Source organism: Buteo buteo, chromosome Z (genome assembly GCF_964188355.1).
Source record: "Buteo buteo chromosome Z, bButBut1.hap1.1, whole genome shotgun sequence".
Taxonomy (NCBI): domain Eukaryota; kingdom Metazoa; phylum Chordata; class Aves; order Accipitriformes; family Accipitridae; genus Buteo; species Buteo buteo.
In genome coordinates this window covers 57,774,853-57,794,229 of record NC_134204.1, presented here as the reverse complement: position 1 = coordinate 57,794,229, position 19,377 = coordinate 57,774,853, and the positions used below count along the sequence as shown (strand labels likewise).

The following is a 19,377-nucleotide window of genomic DNA, read 5'->3' as shown; positions in this document are numbered from 1 at the left end:
TCATCTGCATTAAACTCATTCTCATTTTCTGTATCTGACTTAAACTTTCTCTCCTTGTTTCTTTTCTTCTCTTCACCTTTAAGCACAAACATAAATCATCCTTGCTACAGCCTAGAACAGTTAAGTAAAAAAATCTTCACTGCCCCTTAAAAGCGTCATGTTGCATAAAGTAGCAGTGTTGTAGTGACCCTTGTCTTCAGTGGTGTCTGTAACTTTACCATCCCTGTGAACAGTGCTGAACCCTCATGGGAGAGTCATCTTCACTGCTTTTTCTGTACTGCTTGTTGGAGTAGATGGATTTGGTTTGATCTCTTGATGCTTACTGCTCTTGCACTCAGGCGGCTCCCAAAGCCCCACAGTTCATGTAAACCAGATGCTGCAGTGTTATCCCTCTATTAAAGCAATGCTGTTGGCAGCATAGCAATGCCAAAATGATACAGCTGGGAAGCCACTGGCACTAACCTGTACATCATATACAAAGCCTCCTTAGAGTCTCCTCAGGGGAGAGCAGGGGAAATGTGTTTATCCTGTGAGCTGACCTCAAACAAGTCATCTCCTCTGCCAAGACATGCTTTAGTCTATAGCACCCACAAGCATGTGATTAATGACTTAAATTCCTTTTGATTCATGCTGCTTCACTACTGCATTGGGAATCATCAGCAGATAGTTTTATGATGGCCTGTAGGCCTTCGGGCTGATTTAAATCCTCAAATGGAATCTGTTTTAAGACATGCTTGCAGGGAGTTGTAAATTTCCAGTTGGCAAGTGTCCAACAGAAGCCATGAAGTGGCAGAGGCTAGTTAAGACTTGGGCATTTCTCCATAAATAAAATGCCTATGTAGGAGTATTTGACTTCCTAGAAGTTTGTGTGGTGACTCCTTAGGCAAAGACTCAATAACTATTCTTAAAACCAAACACCTGTATTCCAACATTTTACAGAGCAATCCTCTACACTGCTTGTGCATAGCATACTACTGCAACCTACTTTCATCTCCAGGGTTGGGGCAGTGGGAGCTTAAGTAGCCATAATGTTCACAAGCAGCTGTCAAGTCACATTTATGAAACATGCTGAAAGAAACTGCATCCTGTAAGAGGGAGGAAGTGCCTTATATGTTGGGCATTAACGCAAGGTGCATTGCATTGCTTTTAGGGCAGCTGAAGAAGCCTTTGTGAATGATGCAGAAGACATTTTTCCAGGCACTGAGTGGGAACGTGTGGCTCAGCTCTGTGACTTTAATCCCAAGTCTAGTAAGCAGGCAAAAGATGTGTCCCGCATGCGTTCAGTTCTCATCTCACTCAAGCAGGTTCCTCTGGTTCGCTGAAGGAGAGCGCAATGGAAACACTACAAATGCAATATCTTAACCTTACTCAGAGAAGCTATGTTTGCAGTAATTGGATTAATTGTTTCAATGTTTTTTTTTGGACCAAACCTCATGATGTATCTAGAGCTGATCATTGTTTGATTGCATGTTCTTCCTCATGTTTCCTTTCTGTGTCTGAAATGGGAGAACCTCCAAAACTGTAGTCTCTGTGCTATGTGCACTGAGATGTCACTTCCGACATTACTGATATTAAAGATCTGTTAAACAGAAAAATGTGTTGACTTTGGATTAATTAAGAAAGTCTCCTTCTCCCTTTTGACAAGGGGTGTTTGAATTCAGTGTGAGCAAACATTTCTCTTAATTGCTAATGATTTCACCTTGCTAGTGACTGACCAGCCAGCAATGTTCCTGGTCTCTTGAGAGGCTGTCCTGTTTGTCTCTATAAGCTCTTGAGACCTTTAGTTTCAAAACTGCTTCCCTATCCAATTTATCACACAAGATAGAAGCTCTAGGAAACTGGAACAGCAGGCTTAAGGAGCTTACCTCACTTCCAGTGGAACTGAGGACACTGCCTTCTGAAGGTAAGCAGTTCTCTGGTTTTCTGCTGTCACTCCAGCTGCAGATCTTAGGCTAGAAATACATTACAGGGCACTGAGTAGTTAAAGCCTTTGATATTCTGCTGCATATTCTATTTGCCATGTAGTCAACGCTGGCTTCATATGCAAAGTCCTGTTGTGCAGAGGCTTTCTGGGTGTGTTTGATCTGCATCCTTGTCCTTACTAAGTCTTGCAGATGCTTTCTTCCACCAGCGTGGTGGACTGGAGATTTGGAAAGAAGGGAAGACTTGCTCTTACTGCTGCTCATCTACTGGGTTGGAGCTCTGTCTGCCAAGGTGGTTGAATTTGAAACAAACTGATCCAGAAAATCTCTGTTCTGCTGCCTCCTTGGCTCTCTAATCTCACCCAGCATTCAAAGGGGCTGTATTCTAGCCTTGCTTTGGTAAGACTTACCTTAACTGTCTTTCTTGTAAGAATAGTCTGTTCAGTCTCATACATTATTTTACCATTTTATCAAAGATACAGTGGCTTAACTAGTGTGTAGCAGAATTGCTTTAATACCTTTTGTGTACAAGCTGGAAGGTTAGTCCAAGCAGCTTGAAGAGGGCTGCCGATGCAGATTAAAACTTACTAATGCTCATGAAGTTGTTGCATGGCAACTGTCTTACTAGCAGCTGTGTCCCATTGGTGAATAAGATATTGAACAAATGGTTGCCAGTTGGGCTTCAATAGTTAAGGTGTACTTTACTGTTGTCTGTAGTGATTGGAGCTATTCCCATGTTTGCAAGTGTATTCACAAGCTACTGATACATGGTGATGAAAATGAAAGTAGACTACAGGTCTGGAAGCTTAATTCCATGGAAGATTAAAGCAGGAAAATATTTTCTGAACTGCACAGGGATACCACAGGTGAGTTTAATAGGACTGAAGCACAAAGCAAGTCCATAGAATAGTGATACTCAATGGTAGCCTTGCCCAATTAGGCATGCACTTTGACTGGAAACTTCCTTTCTTCTAGTCATCCCAAAGCTCTGCAAACAAAGGCTTCTAAAATGGTTTGATAATTCAATAAAGAAAACTCCACTGCATTAAATACACAATGTTTAAAATGTTAATTTCAATTTTCTGGAATTTGAAAGATCAGATTAGAGGGGTTCCTGCACACTGAGTTATGGAACTGATTAATCAAGACACTGTCCTATCTCATAGGACATTTTATCTGTGCTAAGGGCATGGTTTTGAGCTGCAATCCAAGAAAATGGGCAAAGACTCTCAAATTCAAGGTGAAAGCAATGTTACAAAAGTTAAAGCAGTGTTTTATAAGCTGGGTTTGCAGGGGCTAACCGTGTGTCTCCAGTTCTCTTGTGTATACCATCTAGCTGGAACACTTAAGCAGCTCTTTGGGTTTTGGTTACCTCCTAGATCTTGTGCTGAGATTTTGTAGATTCTGTCTTCTGCCTTAATTTTATATTCAAGCATGCTAGCTCACTGGCTCCCTCCTACCTCCTGTATCAGTGCTGTTGCAGAATCACAGAAAGGCTGAGGTCGGAAGGGACCTCTGGAGGTCATCTGGTCCAATCACCCCTGCTCAAGCAGGGCCAATTAGAGCTGGTTTTCCAGGACCACATCCAGTCAGCTTTTGAATGTCTCCAAGGAGAGAGACTACCATCTCTTTGGGCAACCAGTGCCAGTGCTCAGTCACCTTCATGGTTAAGAAGTGTTTCCTGATGTTCGGGAGGAACCTCCTGTGTTTCAGTTTATGCCTGCTGCCTCTGGTCCTGTCACTGGGCACCACTTAATAGAGCCTGGCTCTGTCTTCTTTGCACCCTCCCTTCTATATACATTGATAAGATCCCTCTGAGCCTTTTCTTTTCCAGGCTGAACAATCCCAGCTCTCCCAGCCTGTCCTCATAGAAGAGATGCTCTAGTTGCTTAATGATCTTTGTGGCCCTTTGTTGGACTCTCTCCAGCATGTCCATGTCTTTCTTGTACTGGGGAGCCCAGAACTGAACCCAGCACTCCAGGTGTGGCCTCACTGGTGCTCAGACTTTGTGTCTGAGAATTATTTTAGATATTTAGACCTTGTGGCACTGAGCAAAAGAATCCTCAGCTTTATCTGGGCCAGTTGGAGCCCTTGTCTGTGCTTCTGAACACTGACTTGCTTCCTTCAGAGTCAGCATCTGTCAGTTTTGTGACTTCATGTGACAATTCTCTGCTTCTGGCCTAGTTGAGCATACTCATTCCTGTCTACTGGCCTTAACTTCCCACTGATGCTGCTTATCTCCATAACATGTAGCTGATGCAGAAAACTGAGTTAGTGCAATCTGGAAAAAACCCTGGACACTTCTTATCCTTCAAACAAAACTCCAGGTGCATATGCACAAAGATCTCATGCAGCATTGAGAGAAGCTGCAGACTCCTGCTGAATACATCCTGGTATAGAACTTAATTTGTTTAGCTTGTGATTAGGTGGCAGCCAGCACCCAGCCAGTCTGAAATGATAATAGTGTTGAGAAGGGGGGTGGAGAGAAGATCATGGGTTCCTTAGAAAATTACAGTGTTGCACCTTCATCCTCTAAGCCTGAGGAATGTGGGTAACAGTTTTAAGTAGCCATAAACCAACATGCTATGGCTTGCTTGTTTCTTGCTGATTTATTTTTTTCTGAGCAGCTGGTAAAGATGGAACATACAGTTTACTGGCTTGTGTTTTAGAATGGACAAGATGGGTGTCATCTTTGCCAGAAAAGAATTCCTCCAGCAGAAACTGTCATGTGGGCAAGCTTGTTCCTCTGCAGAACTGTTGTGCTGCAGCAGCATGCTGTGGCACTGGGTCATGGTGTGCCTGGGGCTGCAGGGTATCTGCAGGATCCTCAGATGTTACAAGGTTACTGACAACCCAGGCCTTTGTGGTCTGACTTTGTAGGGGATGGTCCATGTGGTATGTTCTGGTCCCACAAAGGGTGGGCTACTCAACACTGTTGAACTGGGGAGTGTTTAATTAGTCTTGCATCAGTAATGCAAGTTTCACTGACAATTATGTATGATTACAGTGTTGCAATGCCTTTGGCTACAGTCACAAGCACACATTTAATCTCTTGCTTCACCTGGCTGTTTACTGGTTGCAGCTGGTTACCATGTGTAGGAAATTTACCTGGCCTAAGACATAAGGTATGGATAAGGTAAAATCCTACTAGCTTTTTAAAAAGTGCTGTATCCATACTTATCACATGGTTGTGAAATTGAAATTAAAAATAAAGGAACCTTTGGAAAAAAATCAGGAGATTTCTTCAAAATTTCTCTTTCAATGCTGTCTTCATACACTTTAATTAAACACAAATTTGGCACTTTATTTGCATTTAGAATTTCTGTGTAATGTGCTTCATGCAAAAAAAGCTGGAAGTATTTGGAACACCTGCAGACACAGAGTTACAGCAATGGTGGTCTAATAGTACAAGCAAGGCAAAAGTGGTGTGGAGGTGTGTTCTCTTTTTGGACTAATGGAGAAAAATGTGTGCTTTCAAGCATGCAAAGCTTTTTTTGGCTAGCAGTAACAGCCTAATGGTAATTTGTGATTTGTTAAGGATATAATCGATGTCTGTTTGAGGTTAGAAGGACAGCTGTGAACCCAAAAGCTTCCCTCAGTTATGACAGAAGCTGTATTACTTGTCTTCTCATTGCTTTGCTCAATTTGAGAAAGCAGTTGTCTTTGATTTTATACCAAATTGCAATGTACAAGCAGTAGGTGGTTTGGGCACTGCAGCAGAGTATATGGTTTGATCTTGTTTTGTGTGAACTTACCAAATGAACCAACTGAGAAGTGCTACAACTGTATGTACAAACTTAAGCCAGGCTTAAGAAAAATTTGGCTGTCTCTGTCTTCTTCAGAATCTCACAGGCATTTTCAGTTGTTACTAAAATATATTATATGCCCACAGTGCAAAGCATCTGCCTTCAGCTTAAGCAAACAAACATAGCTTTGTGCCAGACTAAAACAAATGTACTAAATACATGGCTTTAGCACCTATACTTCAGCTGCCAAAGCACTAGTTCTAATATGCCTTTAGAAAATGGTTTATCAAACACAATTATCTGGAATAGTCCAAGGGCTGTACAGTCCAGGTGTTTTACCCTAATGCCTGTAAACTCTCCACACCATTTGAAAGGGACACAGTGATCAGATTTCACTGATGGAGATCAAATTATAAACTCTGTCTGCACCTTCCTGTCTGAGATGTGTTTCTGTGATAAAAACTTGACATTGCTTCCATTGGTGGTATGTCCAAGTTTCTGACGATTTTGATACACTTAAATGAAGGAAGGACAGGCCTGAGGCATTTTTAATTCTGAGCGTCTGGATGGCAGATCAAAGACTCAAAATAGTGAATAACTAAACTTGCTGCTCAGAAGACCAAAAAGAAATTCCAAACCTTGATGCTGTACCGATTAGCTATGTGGCTTGCAAAGCATCAGCAATGATCTGTAAAAAGATAGCTAGCAAAACTCAGCTGGCTGCCTCACAGTCCCAAGTCCTGGCTGCTTGGGTTCCTAAGCTTAGGCAGAGCAGGCTTTTTCCACCAGATGCGAGGATGAGGAGCAATACAATATAGTGACTGGCAGAGGTCTTACATTGGTTATGTGAATTACAAGCTACAGCACTAAGAACTCCAGTTTTAAGTCACTTTCCAACCTTTTGGTACTCTGCTGTTTAAGTACTGCTGGTGGTTGCTCATGCAATGCTGATTATACACAGGCATGTGCATGAGCGGTCTCCTCCTGCCCAAGCTCTTGAGTGTCATATGCAGTTCTGCTTAGAGGGAGGACAGTGCCATTCTTGCTAAGGCTTCAGCAGTTACGATGCTGCATGCACTTACCAGGCCCACTGCAAAACCAAACCTCCTCCTACAACAGATAGTATTAGTTGATGCTGCGAATGCAGGTAATGAGAATGCACTGCTTCTTTAGGCTCTGAAATGCTGATAATAGCTGGGGAAAGAGTTCAGCTGTTGGTGTGTGTTTTTACTCCCTTTGTTCCCTCCCAGTAATGGATTTATAACCATTATAAATATCCAGTGAAGCTGGTTTCCCCTCACTTTCATGGTATGGGCTACTCTAAAGGACATAGGGCCAGCATCAAGTAACGAGATAGCACAGCACTGCAGATATTCTGTGAATATCTGATGTTTGCTCCCCTCAGATTGGATACAATTGGGAGCTAGTATCTATAAAACCTCTGGTCTGCAATGAAGTGCCTGAAGTGCAAGGCAGGTTTCTGAACAGGGGAGGAAGGAAAAACAAACAATATCACTATTATGCTATTAAATTTGCTTTTTATTCTTTATGATTTTATAAGCCCACAAACTTCTTGGAAAACTGCAAGGACTTCGGCACCATTTGCACATATGCAGCAGGTTCTCGTCTGGTTGACAGAAAAAAACATTTTCAAAAGCATCTGAAGAACCATTTTCTTAACAAGACTAGATGTTAAGCGTTAGAGTAAAACTTTTCAAATGTGTTTTAGTCTTCATGTTTTCTCTATGTCTGTACCCTCCTTTCGGCTGCTAGGGAAAAATGTATCTGGAGTCTGAGATGATATAAAAAATACAGAGCTTCAGGAGGTCTGGAAAGCAAAAGCCTGGTCTCACTTTTAGTCAGGCATTCCCTGTGATGCTATGGGATGGAAAGATCAAATGACAGGGCTCCTCTCTGTTAGAACCTCAATACTGTTGCTTCTGACCTGAGCTACTATCACCATAAAGCAAAGTCCATTTCTCCTTGACCTGCTCATGAAGCTACTGCTAAACTTAGTGGGAATCACCAAGGAAACAGACACATGGGAAAAGGAACTAAGAACCCCTGGTGACATAAAGCCCCCTACAACTTTGCAAATGGTTAAGAGCTAGTATTTGCTGATTCTGAGAAAAACTGCGGTATAGAGGCTGGAGACATCAAGAAGGAGATCTGGTGGTGGTTGTAAAATTTGCTATGAAGATGCGAGTTCTCAGTAAGCATTCCATGCAGAAGAGAGGATGACGTGAAGGCAACTTGTGTAGATTATAGCCCAGAATTAGCCAGTAGTGTGGTTCACTATACTAACAGCTATTCAGTCCAAGATTATTGTACAGCAGAGGGCAGTGATTGCAGAAGGCCATTTCATTTTGGTTGGAAAAGGTTGAGTGTGGAAATAGCCCCTTTTGTTCCCCTGTACTAGTACTTTACTGGGCTTCTGCAAATATTATCAATGGCCGAGTTAGTTAGATGTCAAAATAGGCCATTAAAAGCGGGACAGAGGATGGCCTTGTGACTGTTCTTCCACAGGTATCTTCTTTCTGAGATAGCTGATCAGTTAGGTGGGTCTGTTTGGTTTTCCCATTTTTCCTTGTGTCAAATAGTTATTACTACAGTATCTTGGAAGTATGCTAAAAAGCAGCTGGATAAAAAGACAGAGCTATATATCAAGAAGGACTAGTTAAAGAAACATAAATCATGGTTTACCTAGGCAAGCCTTCATTGGTATGTGACATACTTTGCTCCCAGGCTTCTGAATGTCTTGAAGGTGAGGATGAGGCTCAGATTTGACTTTTCATCCTGCGAGCTGACGGTGAATGCAGGACAAGAACAATGTACCTGCAGCTACCAAAACTGCTGAGGAGATGCATTATCTCACTCTGCAGTGGAAAAGTTTTCTTCAGAGGTAAGAGTCTTTATGATCAGGTGTGCCACATCTGACTACCAAAGAATAAACAGTCCCCTCTGCTAATCTGGCAGATGAAGTCCCTTGAGAAAACCCCAAACAATAAAATTCAAGTAATTTACTGTTGGCCGTAGCCAGAAGACAAAGATGCTCACTGCTACACTTGTCAGTTTGTTTGGACTGCTCTGCAGGCTCTAAGCTCACTAGACCACAGTCTTTCTCCTTCATATGCAAAGCTTCTAAAAAATGGGACTCTGCTCTCTAAAGGTGATGTAATAAAAAACTGCCTCCACCAAGTCCTTCACAAACCACAATTTCTAGATGCAGCCTTTTTATTGTAGAAGCAACTTCCCTCATTTCCACCCACTGAAATTACTACCTGGTGATTACATCATATTTACTTTGTGGGTAGAAGCCTGGAAACTGAAAAGCTGGTCACATTATAGACTTCTCATTTCACATAGATGCAAAATGAGATACAGATCCCCAAGTGTTAGCTATAATTTGACACACCATACACATATTCCCTACCATACATCAAGATATGCTCATAAATAATTCAGCCACACTTAAAACAACATATGGACTTACCAACAGAGGTGATTAAACACAACAGAATTGCACATTAGTTCCTATGAAGTCAGATGAAATTTAGGAAAAAGTACAAAAAGATAATACCTCAATTAGGAAATGCTGAAGTAGTCACTAACTATTCAGAACACTATTCTGATTAAACAGCTGCTCTCATCAAAGGAAGATTTGGGGCAAAGTATTTCCTCCGCCCATTTGGAATTTGAATAGTCCTTTTCTATAATTCTTCCAGGTACCTAGTATATTCTACGTGTAGTATAATCCAGTACCAGGCTAGCAGCTCCAAGAAGAGCAGGATCTGCTAGATTTGAGACCACCACATCCACAGTTTTAACAGAGGACAGAGCCTGTCGATTTATCACATCTTTGACAGCATTAACATAGTGGCTAGCTAGAACTCCAGAAAGGATAACAAGAGAGGGGTTCATGGTGTGCAGAATGTTCACAACTCCAAGGCCTAATGCTGTCCCAGCTGAAAAGGTAAAGTAAAAGGAAATTAAGTAGAATACTCAAAGCAGTCCAGGCATCAGTAGTTGAAATAGGTCTGTTAGCAGCAAATGACAGTCAGAAAAGCATTCTATTCCATATGGCAGACAGTTTGGAGTTTACGTTATCAGTCAATATGAGTTTGCCATTAATTTTTCTTTCAAAAGTAGAAGACAAAAAAGGCAATTTTATTGCACTATAATGCATCATCCCATGATATGGCTGTGAAAGACAAAGCAATGCATTACCACACTTGTAAGCTAAGAGAAAATAGGAAAGCATTACTTTACCATCTTAGTGCTATCAGCTATGTACGAGGAAGAGGACTGAATTTAAAGCTAGTAAAACTGTAAAATATCCCATGTAAAGTAATAGGTAAGTTGCCTTTGCTTGCTCAGACTAGCCATTCACTTGCCTACAGAGAAACGTCCCCAAATTTTCCAATATGAGAATGTTGAGACCTCACTGTTTTTAAACTGATCTTTGCAGAAGCTTTTCCTCCTCATTTATTGGAACAGAGACTTTTAATACACACTTCTGCTCACATTTCCTCCAACATTTATATTTAAAATTTCATTACCATTAATAATTTTTACATAGAGAGGTCCTCAACATGTAGAGTTGTGTTTGTAGTGTTATAGTGCATTACCATTTCTGTATACCCGAAAATAGAATCACGGGAAGGTTCCACCTTTTGGGCTGTGTTCTCACCTGTTCTGAGAATGCTGTCTGCTTTTGTGTTCCCAAGTTTAGCTGCTTGAATGAGATGTGCAGCGCTAACAACCTCCTCCTTCTTCATTGACATTCCTTCTACTAAAAGCAGATCCTCTGTTTGAAGAGGAGGAAAGAAAGCAAAGAGAAAAACATGGTGATGGCATAAGTCAAGAAATGGAGGGTGACAAACAGGCAGCTAAGATCTTTACATCTCTTTTACTTTCATACTGAAGCCTGAAACCTGAGCAATCTGTCCAACCCTCAGTTTAGCCAAAGTGGTCATATCCATATTATTCAGTGAACTGTAGAGGCAGGGCATCAAACTCAAACAGTTACAGTATGGTAATTCACTAGCCTTTCAGCCCCAAAAGTTAATAAAATAAAATATGTGTTCTCAGACTTATCTGAGACTGAGAAATTATTGCTGAAAGACAATCACTGTGAAACCAAACTTCACAGAATGCCCATCAGATTACCTTACAGCACACTTTTTAAGGAGAGACTAAACTGTACTACATGTTTCCAGTAATTTTGAGACCCGTGGTTCCAAATGTGGCTTGCCTGGGTATTGCCATCACTGAAAAAGAATTGTACTATGCAGGTTGTGGCGGCTCCTGGGTTGGCCATACACAGGAATCCCATCTAGCTGCCTGCACACCTGTTCTTGTCTCCTCCTAGAAAAAGATGGCAGGTCTATTTTTCTTAATATAATTTTGCAAATTTCTTCTTATACTGCAATTAGCAATCATGTTTTCAAAAATAAAGTACATAGATACCATCATGCAGTTTCTTAGCTTCTCTCTGTAATGCTATTCCAGAGGCATATGCTTCTATACATCCTTGGCTACCACACAGGCACTCTGGTCCATCTAAAGATACAACAATATGCCCAAGCTCAGCAGCACAGAAAGAACTGCCATGGATCAATTCGTGTTGATGAATGATTCCACCTCCAATTCCTGCAAAGATATGAAAACTTCTATGATTAAACCCCCCCCAAAACAAAACCAAACATAAAATACAGTTTTTAGAGGCCACAATTCTGCAGCACATTGACATTTGCTTATTCTAATACAGACAAGAAAAATATGTGCATCAGTGGTCTTCTATACTGGAAACCAAAAATTACTGGTTATTGAAGAACTCTTCTCTGTTCAACACACCTAATAAGCAAGTTCATTGCTCCCTCCTATTCACTCATGTATCAAAACGGTATGTAATGCTTCTCCTTTCTAAAAAAGCCTACAGATGGTACTGAACTACTATGACAGATTTTTTAAGCTCCTGAGTCATGCTCTTTATGCACAAAGCTAACCTTTCAAGAGGCCTTAAAATTTTACATTTCAGAGGAGATGTTTTAATGCTGTGTTTAAACGGCTAAACCTGTGTGCTAAAGAGCCAGGACACTTAAATCTGCAACCCTCTGCTGCCCCTTCCCAAACCCTGGGTGGAGTTATTACTGCCACCATTCTAAAGGACTACAAACTTAACAAATAAGAAAAATTACCCCACATTTGCATTTGAGATGTAATAAGCATCATGTCTCATAGTCAGTTGCTTATCTTCTAGATACGTATCCTGATCTGACTTGTATTTCTGCAGCTGGAAGAGAATTAAGCTATAAAGCTGAAAAAAGCAAAATTATTCCAGCTAAAGTTGCTCAGATTTTCCTTATTTTGAAAAAAATGGTTTGCCTGCATATCTGTATCAGCAGAACTTCTTTTATCAAGAAGCTTATACTATGCAAAACGTTTCATTTGCCTGAATAAATTAAAAAGCACCCTAAAAGAAACAAATAGAGTGGCAAAAGGATTTTTGGTTTAAGAACCTAATATATTAGGGTTTTCCAAGCACAGTGGTGGTGTTTATGCTTTCAAGATCAGCTGAGCTTCTGACTGATGGTGCTGGTATTTTGAGTTTGGGTTTCATTGAACTATAATATACCCACCTGTACCAGTAATGAGTGTCACAAAATTTTCTATTCCTTTTCCATGACCAAATTTCCTCTCTGCTAGTGCAGCACAGTTTCCATCATTGTCCACCCAGACTGGCAGGTGCAGAGCATCAGATATTGGAGTTCTGAGATCCACAGAGCTCCACTCCTGAATGAGTTTTGTAGAGTGAAGCACAATTCCTTCTCGGGGATTTACCCGTCCACCTGTGGAAATACCTAAGTCCCAGAAATACAGGAGAGAAAAAATCAAAACTAAGTCTGTGTAATACTTTAAGATCTATTTTTATCTTTGCAATGACAAGTATTTTTATTTCTAATTCTAGGCTTTGAAGCAGAGCGTGAAAGTAACAATTTCTAAGTATTACTGGCAGTGCAATTTCTGACATGTAACAATAATTCATAGAACTCAATTGCTCTAATCACAATGCACCCAGTATCTTAAGACTAACTAGACGGGTAATGGTTAGTGTTAGAGAGTTAATGTTTCTACTTCAGGCAAGATTGCAGCAAATCAGTTAATACTTGTGTTTCTTTTTAGTCATCTAGGAAAGACATAGAATAGCAAACTGTACAAAATAAATTGTTCAAACCCTGGAACAGTAGAAGTGTCCTGAAATTTTCTGTAACTCTCAAGATTTAGAATGACTAAAAATAATCACTGAACTTTGAGTAGTGATTTCTACTTAAAAATACACTATTTTCCAGAAAAATCAAGACTCTGTTCAGAGATTTGTCTGCTGAACAGAATAATGGCTAATAATAGGCACTATTAGCCAAACCAGTTTCCTCTAGCTGGAGAGGCTTCCAAAGTTGATGGACTCTGTCAGGACCTTTGAAAAGTAGGCCACTCTATTATGGAGGTATTTAGCTGTAGACAACAAAATTTGAACATTTTATCTATTATTGTTGTACAGAGAGTATGTAATTGTGTCACTTGTCTAAAGACATTCAGAAAAAAAAAAAAAGAGTCCTAGGGTTACCATTATAATAGAAAGCAGCCGCAAAAGCTACAAGACAAGCAGCTGAATTTGAACATTAAAGCTGTAAGACCCGCAAAAAATCTCACTTTGTAAAGACCAAATCATCTGAGAACCTGTCAGCATGTATCTAATGGAAGTGACATTCCCAATGTCAATCTGAAGGTCTCCCTAGGATTTTAATAACCAAATGTTTATTACAACAAAACCTGATTTAATACTTAGTTGCTAACTCAACAATAGCTGATTAACATGTCTCCTTTTTCTAAATGCCATAATTCTGTAACTGATGTAAACGACTATGGGAATTAGCAGAAGCTATCTCTTCATCCTCTTTTCTCTACTGTCAGCTCCAGAAAGGTAACATAAATACTGCCTAATAGCAGTAAATAGATAGCATTCACAAGTACCTCTACACAACATTTCTGTATAGATCTGGGTCTCCTTTGGCTTAAAATCTGTGTTTTGTAAAAGTAAAAAAAAAAAAAAATTCAGTAACATTGGGCCTGATACTTTCCCCTCATTTTCAGAAAGCTGTTTTTAATATAAATGCTTTGAGTAAAAAAAAAAACCACAACAAAAATAACAAAATTGAAACTAACTGCAGAGCTGTTGCAATCTAGACTTATTTGGTGAAGACAAAAAGATGTTGAAAATTATTTTTTTCAGTCCTACTTTTTAATCACCCCGCAAACCTGTTTTGTATTAGTGGGAGTTCTTCAATCAGTTATGTTCATGTAGCTAGTATGTTGTGTGCTGACAGCAGTTTGCAGGACTAAAAGGAGGAAAACACTTATTCATTGCTCTCTGTTAGTAGCTCTTTCTCCTCATTCATTTCCAATGGTTACTACTTTTACCCTTACCTATGATAGCTGGAAAAAGGCCAGTGTTACTGATAAAAGGTCCAGGATTAAATCTAGCCCTTCTGCTCAGTCTTGCAAAAACTTCTCCAATGTTATGATTATTAGCCTTAAGAAAATGACTAGAATCTAATACATTAATTATTCCCATAGGAATTATATGTCATTGTCTAAAGAGAACTTTAAATTTCAGGTAGTATTCTGATTCAAACTACGGGTCTGAATGAGGCAAAGAGCAGCTAACAGAAATAGCCAGGTAAAGAAATTTCTTATTCTGTAGCACAACTTTTCACCTCATGACTCAGTAATTGAACAGTAAGCAATCAGTCACAGAAGGGAGGGGGCTGAAGAAAAACAGGAATGTAATTCTTGTAAAATGACAAACAAAAGGGAAGTTTTTTTCCCCATATATAAACTTCTGTAAACCAGTTTATCGTTTCATTATCCTAATAAATGTAGCTGACTAAACTGTTCTGAGATACTTGCAATAGTGACTACTGCAGAATTTACCATCTTTTCTACAGGAACTATGAGGCTTTCAAGATTTAGCGTTTTGACACAATAAAATAATTTGGGTGGTTAAGTCATGTGTATTACCGAACAGATAGTCTAAAAGATTTGATCTGAGGGTCTGACATATTTCTTCTTATGGCTTTGTGTATTTAACATTGTTTTGAAAAATACTTTTAAAGAAAGTTCAAATTAACTTTTCTTTGTACTGTGTGATTCAAGTAAGTTTTGGTCTGGAGCAAACTACTTTTCTTTTGGAGCACTTCTCAGCTAAAATGAGGATTTTATGTCCTCCTTAAAAATCTGGGACACATTAATTGACAACTTCATAAATAACTGTAATATCTAAGACCAAACCTCCCAGTCATCATTAAACTGACGAATTCCTGTCTGGTAGAAACACACAGTTTAACTTGGAACTCTACTACAGTGTAAGTAAGCCAGAAGTCAACAAAAAGGCTGCTTTTGTCTCTGTTAACTGCATATTTAATCTAACATTTTAGCCTTTTCAGTCTGCCCCAGTGTAATTGAGAATGCTGCTCCACAGTTGATCCTGGCTGTAAAGAAAGGCTTACAAACAGTAGAGGAAACCTGACTCAGCTGCAGTTGTGAGACTTCAGGGAGCTTCAAAATCCACAAAATCTATATACCACACATTTTAGATATAGTTTAGATATAACTTAGCAGACTGCTTTTATGGCTGTTATGGCCTGGGGCAACTTCAGTCTTTATAGTCAGCTTCTCATTTTCACATTTAAAAATGTTTTTGTGTTAAGAATGTAATTTAAGACCTTAAAAGGCACAAGATCTGTTTTAGAAAGCTATTTTAAATTAATCAGTAGTGATTTCATGTTGAAAAACTTAGATGAAAAGACAAAGTTAGTATTTGTTAACTTACCTACTCCCAAAATTCTGCAGTTCACATTTACTGCCTCTGATGCAGCCTCTACACACATCTTTAGAATTAATTCTAGTCTGTCTTCGTAAGTTTTAGGGTTGAGCTGGGTATACTTCTTAACTATTTCACCCTAGAAATTAAAAACAACAAAGCATGCCCCAGAGAAATGTACTACATGATGAAATTTCTCTTCAATTTAAAGTACAGGTCAACTTGAAAACAGAGAGTTGTAACTTCTCTCTTCAAAAGAAAATACAGATGCATGCCTTAGATCTTGGTCCTACAGGCTGTTCTGTGCAAGATTCCTGACAACTCTGGGGGACAAGTTTGCAAGATCAGGCATTACATTCTGCTTCTGTAATCAACCTCCCTTGTCTGAAATAAAATATGTATTTTAAGGAACACATGGATTGTGTAAGGAAATATCACAGGAGCTACTGGAACTGTTGTTAGGAGTAAACCATGATACCACAATGCACTTATTAAGCTCAATACTAAAGTGTTAAAAAACCTCGGAGAGTACCAATTGCTAAAAAGGACAGAAAACCCATAGTGCTTTAAGAATAAAATGTTTCTAATTTGACTACATGAAAGTTTTGCCTGGTGTCACAGATACTGCTATTTTACCAGCAGGAGGAGAGTCAGCCAGAGAGAAATGGTAGAAATTTCCATGCAAAATTTACTGTCCTTTCAGAAATCACTTTTTTCCTAAGCAATTATACTGCTGAGTCAATTAAGTATTTCTGACCATCCACTGTGATGTATGTTGTATGTGGAAGGGACAGTCCAGGAGGAAGGGATTATTTTCAACCCTAGGAATCGTGCAGTGGTAATGAAAGCATTCATTATGCATGCCTGAATCTGTGGGTACTAAGGAACTAATCTTAATGTAATGTTAATATTGCAGGATTAGGCCAGGAAACTTCTTAGCAATGTTATTCTCCCTATTATATTCCCTGTACTCTACAAGGTATCTAGGAGAACAGCATTGTATTAATACAACTAAGCAAAGAGGAGTAACAAAGACAGTCTATATGCAACATGGCTGAGTCATTGTTGCCAAAATAACATAGAAAATTCCAAGACATCAATGGTTTGAGTATTAGATCCCAGTACCTCAGCATCACATCAGCAATAGGATTCGGGGATTTTTATGTTTAGTTTCCTCTTTCCTTTTGGTTTGGAGGGGGAGGAGAATCAGAGGAAGTTATTTTGGAAGACAAGGCTGCAGCAAACATTATCAGAAGACGCAACAGCTTTTAGAAGGAGCTTTTGAAAACTCAACTTACTTTCTTCATGAAAAGAAAAACTCTGCAAAATGGGACAGGATTTTTTAAAATTAATTTTTTTTCCAGGCTGTGTTGGCAGAAAATGTGGTGCCAATTTTACTTTGAAAAAAGCTGTACTTCTAAATGAATGCAAAAATATCAGGTCAATTTACATAGCGCTTCATCTCTCTATCGTCAACTTACTTTTCTTTCTGGGTAACTATGTCTAACTGATCCAGTTACCTGGAAGTATGCAGTGTAATGTTAGAAGTAATTGTCCAATGCAGTTGAGAATAAAAGCCAAGGACTTCTCAACATGAGATTTGTTCACATCTTTAAAGTGCTGCAGAGTTCAGGATTTTTATGGGTTTTTTCCCCCCAGACAGGAGGACGGGTATCTAAACAAGTTAAAATTCTTCAGTCCTAACTGCCCTTTCATTTATCAACCTGGATAAGAATTATTTCAAATATTTTTATACCATCACCAAATAATTTTCATCCCATAACCTTGAAGCTCACAAGTTTAATCAGAAATTTTGTGGGTTTTTTGTTGATCTGAATAATCAGCTGATAGTCATGGATGTATTTACTTGTTCCACGATAAGATGCCTTTGCAAGTGATCTGGCATCAGATTGATACTGATGCCATTTTGGTAGCCTTACCTGCTGTTTTTTAAGACTTCAGTTTTTGTTATGTTTGCCAAACATGAACTTTCATCTTTCTAAGTTAGCTGTCAAATATTTGTAATATGTTACCTATGACTGGCAGAGCTATGCAAGCAATGCATACTTATTAATGCTATGACACAGGCAAAGGAAAGCTTCCTACTGTGCCATTACCAGAGAAATGGGTTGAAGAACTACTAAGCATGGAGAACATTAAATCACGCAGTATTCCTAAACCTGAACATCTCTCCATACAGCCTTTACAAGGCTGTAACCTCAAGCCTATTTCAAATGGGTTACTTTTACAGGAAGAGAGGCACTTCAGACTCAAAACTCTAAAGTCTCTATGAATTCTAGTGTATGTATCAAATTCTACTTATTCTGATGATGTATTAAACCATCAAGCACCTCCTTCATACATGAAAGGACACAGTCAACACAATTAAAACAAAACAAAACAAAACAAAACAAAAACCCTGATAGGAATTTTAGAAGATCATCATAAAACTCAAATCCACTACCCTTTTCCAATGCAAGATTAACAAATGATAATTCAGCTAGTTTTAAGAGACCTTTTTAAACCCGTTCCTACCATTTGGGCAATGAAGACACCATACCCTTCCAGACTATCTATTCTAGCCTTCTCTTGTATTGACAGCTAAGCTGGATAGTAAGAAAAACTTTAAAATAATTTTCCCTTCCACTGTTTTAACACTTTACTACTTGTTCATGCACAAGGGAATCTGATTTTTCTCTTCATGGAAAAGGCTTCTACATATCTGAAGGCTCCTCCCCCCCGACAGTTTCCTCCTCTCTAGTCTAAACAATTCTAGTTTCTTCAACTTTTCCCTGTTTTCCATGTCTGTAATAATTATTGTTTCTCCTCCTGATTCTCTCTCCAATTGGTCTACATCTCTGTGGTGTGATGCATTACTGTGAACACTGTTCCAGCTAAGGCTCAGTACTGTCTTACTGATTATGCTTCTATGCAGGAAGGTACTGAGAATTTTTATTACTGTCTGTTCTTCTTTTGGTAGAAGAGATGCAAAATTCTGTCCCCTGAACCCACCTACCATGAACCCACCACTCTCCCTCAGTAAATTGCTATGCTAGATGCGGGTTGTTGCTCAAAATGGTTGTGGCTGTCCATAACATGGCTGCGTAAGGCAGCAGGGAAGTAAAAAAAGTGCTCTTGAAGCCTTTCCCTTTTTTGCTTGACATATAAAAAGCTGCAGGGTGAACTGAGTCACCTTTTACAGGGAACCAACACATCTGAAAGTTGTCCTGTTCTTTGAGGTCTGTATGACTTCCCACAGACAAGGAGCAGCAAGGACCATGGACCAGCAAATGGGCTTTGCTAGTTTAACAGCAGCAAGACAGCAGGCAAGTTGTATCAAAACTGTATGAGAGGTGCAACAAATGAGGGAAAATCTACTTTACCCCTCAACAGCAAAAGCCAGTAAGACTGCTTTGTTTTGGAGCTCTTTTGCATCATAAGCCCATATCTCCACTGTAGGAACAGAACCATAAAGCCCAATGGAGTTTGCAGAGTATCTAAAAGCACAATAGAATATTTACCTTCATACTGACAATTGCTACTCGGAGATTTGTTCCACCTAGATCCACAGCCAGAGCACTCTGTGTCTCTAGAATATGGTCAATATCTTGAGAAATATTATCTTTGACAGGAGGAAAACAGAATTTCTTTTGCAATGGCTCTTTGAGGTCAATAGATTTAAGGAACTTCAAAATCCTTGGAACAGCATTACCATCTCCATATATTTTTGAGCTATAATATGAAAAAAAAATCAATTAAATTGGAAATAACACTGCAATCTACAAAGTTCTTTATATGACAGAAGGCTGTAACACTGTGTCATTAC

At 39.3% G+C, this 19,377-nt stretch overlaps 2 protein-coding genes across 10 annotated transcripts in view; one reads left to right on the top strand and one right to left on the bottom strand.

Annotated features, from left to right (window-relative positions):
- The window catches only part of CLTA (clathrin light chain A), a 69,516-nt gene that overhangs the window by 13,469 nt on the left and 36,670 nt on the right, over positions 1–19,377 (top strand). For 2 of the 4 annotated variants that reach the window (XM_075020969.1, XM_075020968.1), the window contains 2 exons: positions 84–119; positions 1,151–1,610. The exons of 1 other annotated variant lie outside the window; for it this stretch is intronic. In XM_075020969.1, coding sequence (XP_074877070.1) covers positions 84–119; positions 1,151–1,322 — 208 coding nt within the window. In that variant the 3' untranslated portion in view covers positions 1,323–1,610. Of the gene's footprint in view, positions 1–83; positions 120–1,150; positions 1,611–19,377 lie in introns of those variants that run through there. One more of the 4 variants, XM_075020970.1, reaches the window with a different exon arrangement.
- Positions 6,321–19,377, bottom strand: part of GNE (glucosamine (UDP-N-acetyl)-2-epimerase/N-acetylmannosamine kinase) — a 34,875-nt gene continuing 21,818 nt past the window's right edge. For all 6 annotated transcript variants that reach the window (XM_075020956.1, XM_075020957.1, XM_075020958.1 and 3 more), the window contains 6 exons: positions 19,073–19,283; positions 15,561–15,690; positions 12,310–12,531; positions 11,138–11,320; positions 10,359–10,475; positions 6,321–9,633 (listed from right to left, as the gene is read on the bottom strand). In XM_075020956.1, the coding sequence (XP_074877057.1) occupies positions 9,398–9,633; positions 10,359–10,475; positions 11,138–11,320; positions 12,310–12,531; positions 15,561–15,690; positions 19,073–19,283 (1,099 nt within the window). In that variant the 3' untranslated portion in view covers positions 6,321–9,397. The remainder of the gene's footprint in view (positions 9,634–10,358; positions 10,476–11,137; positions 11,321–12,309; positions 12,532–15,560; positions 15,691–19,072; positions 19,284–19,377) is intronic.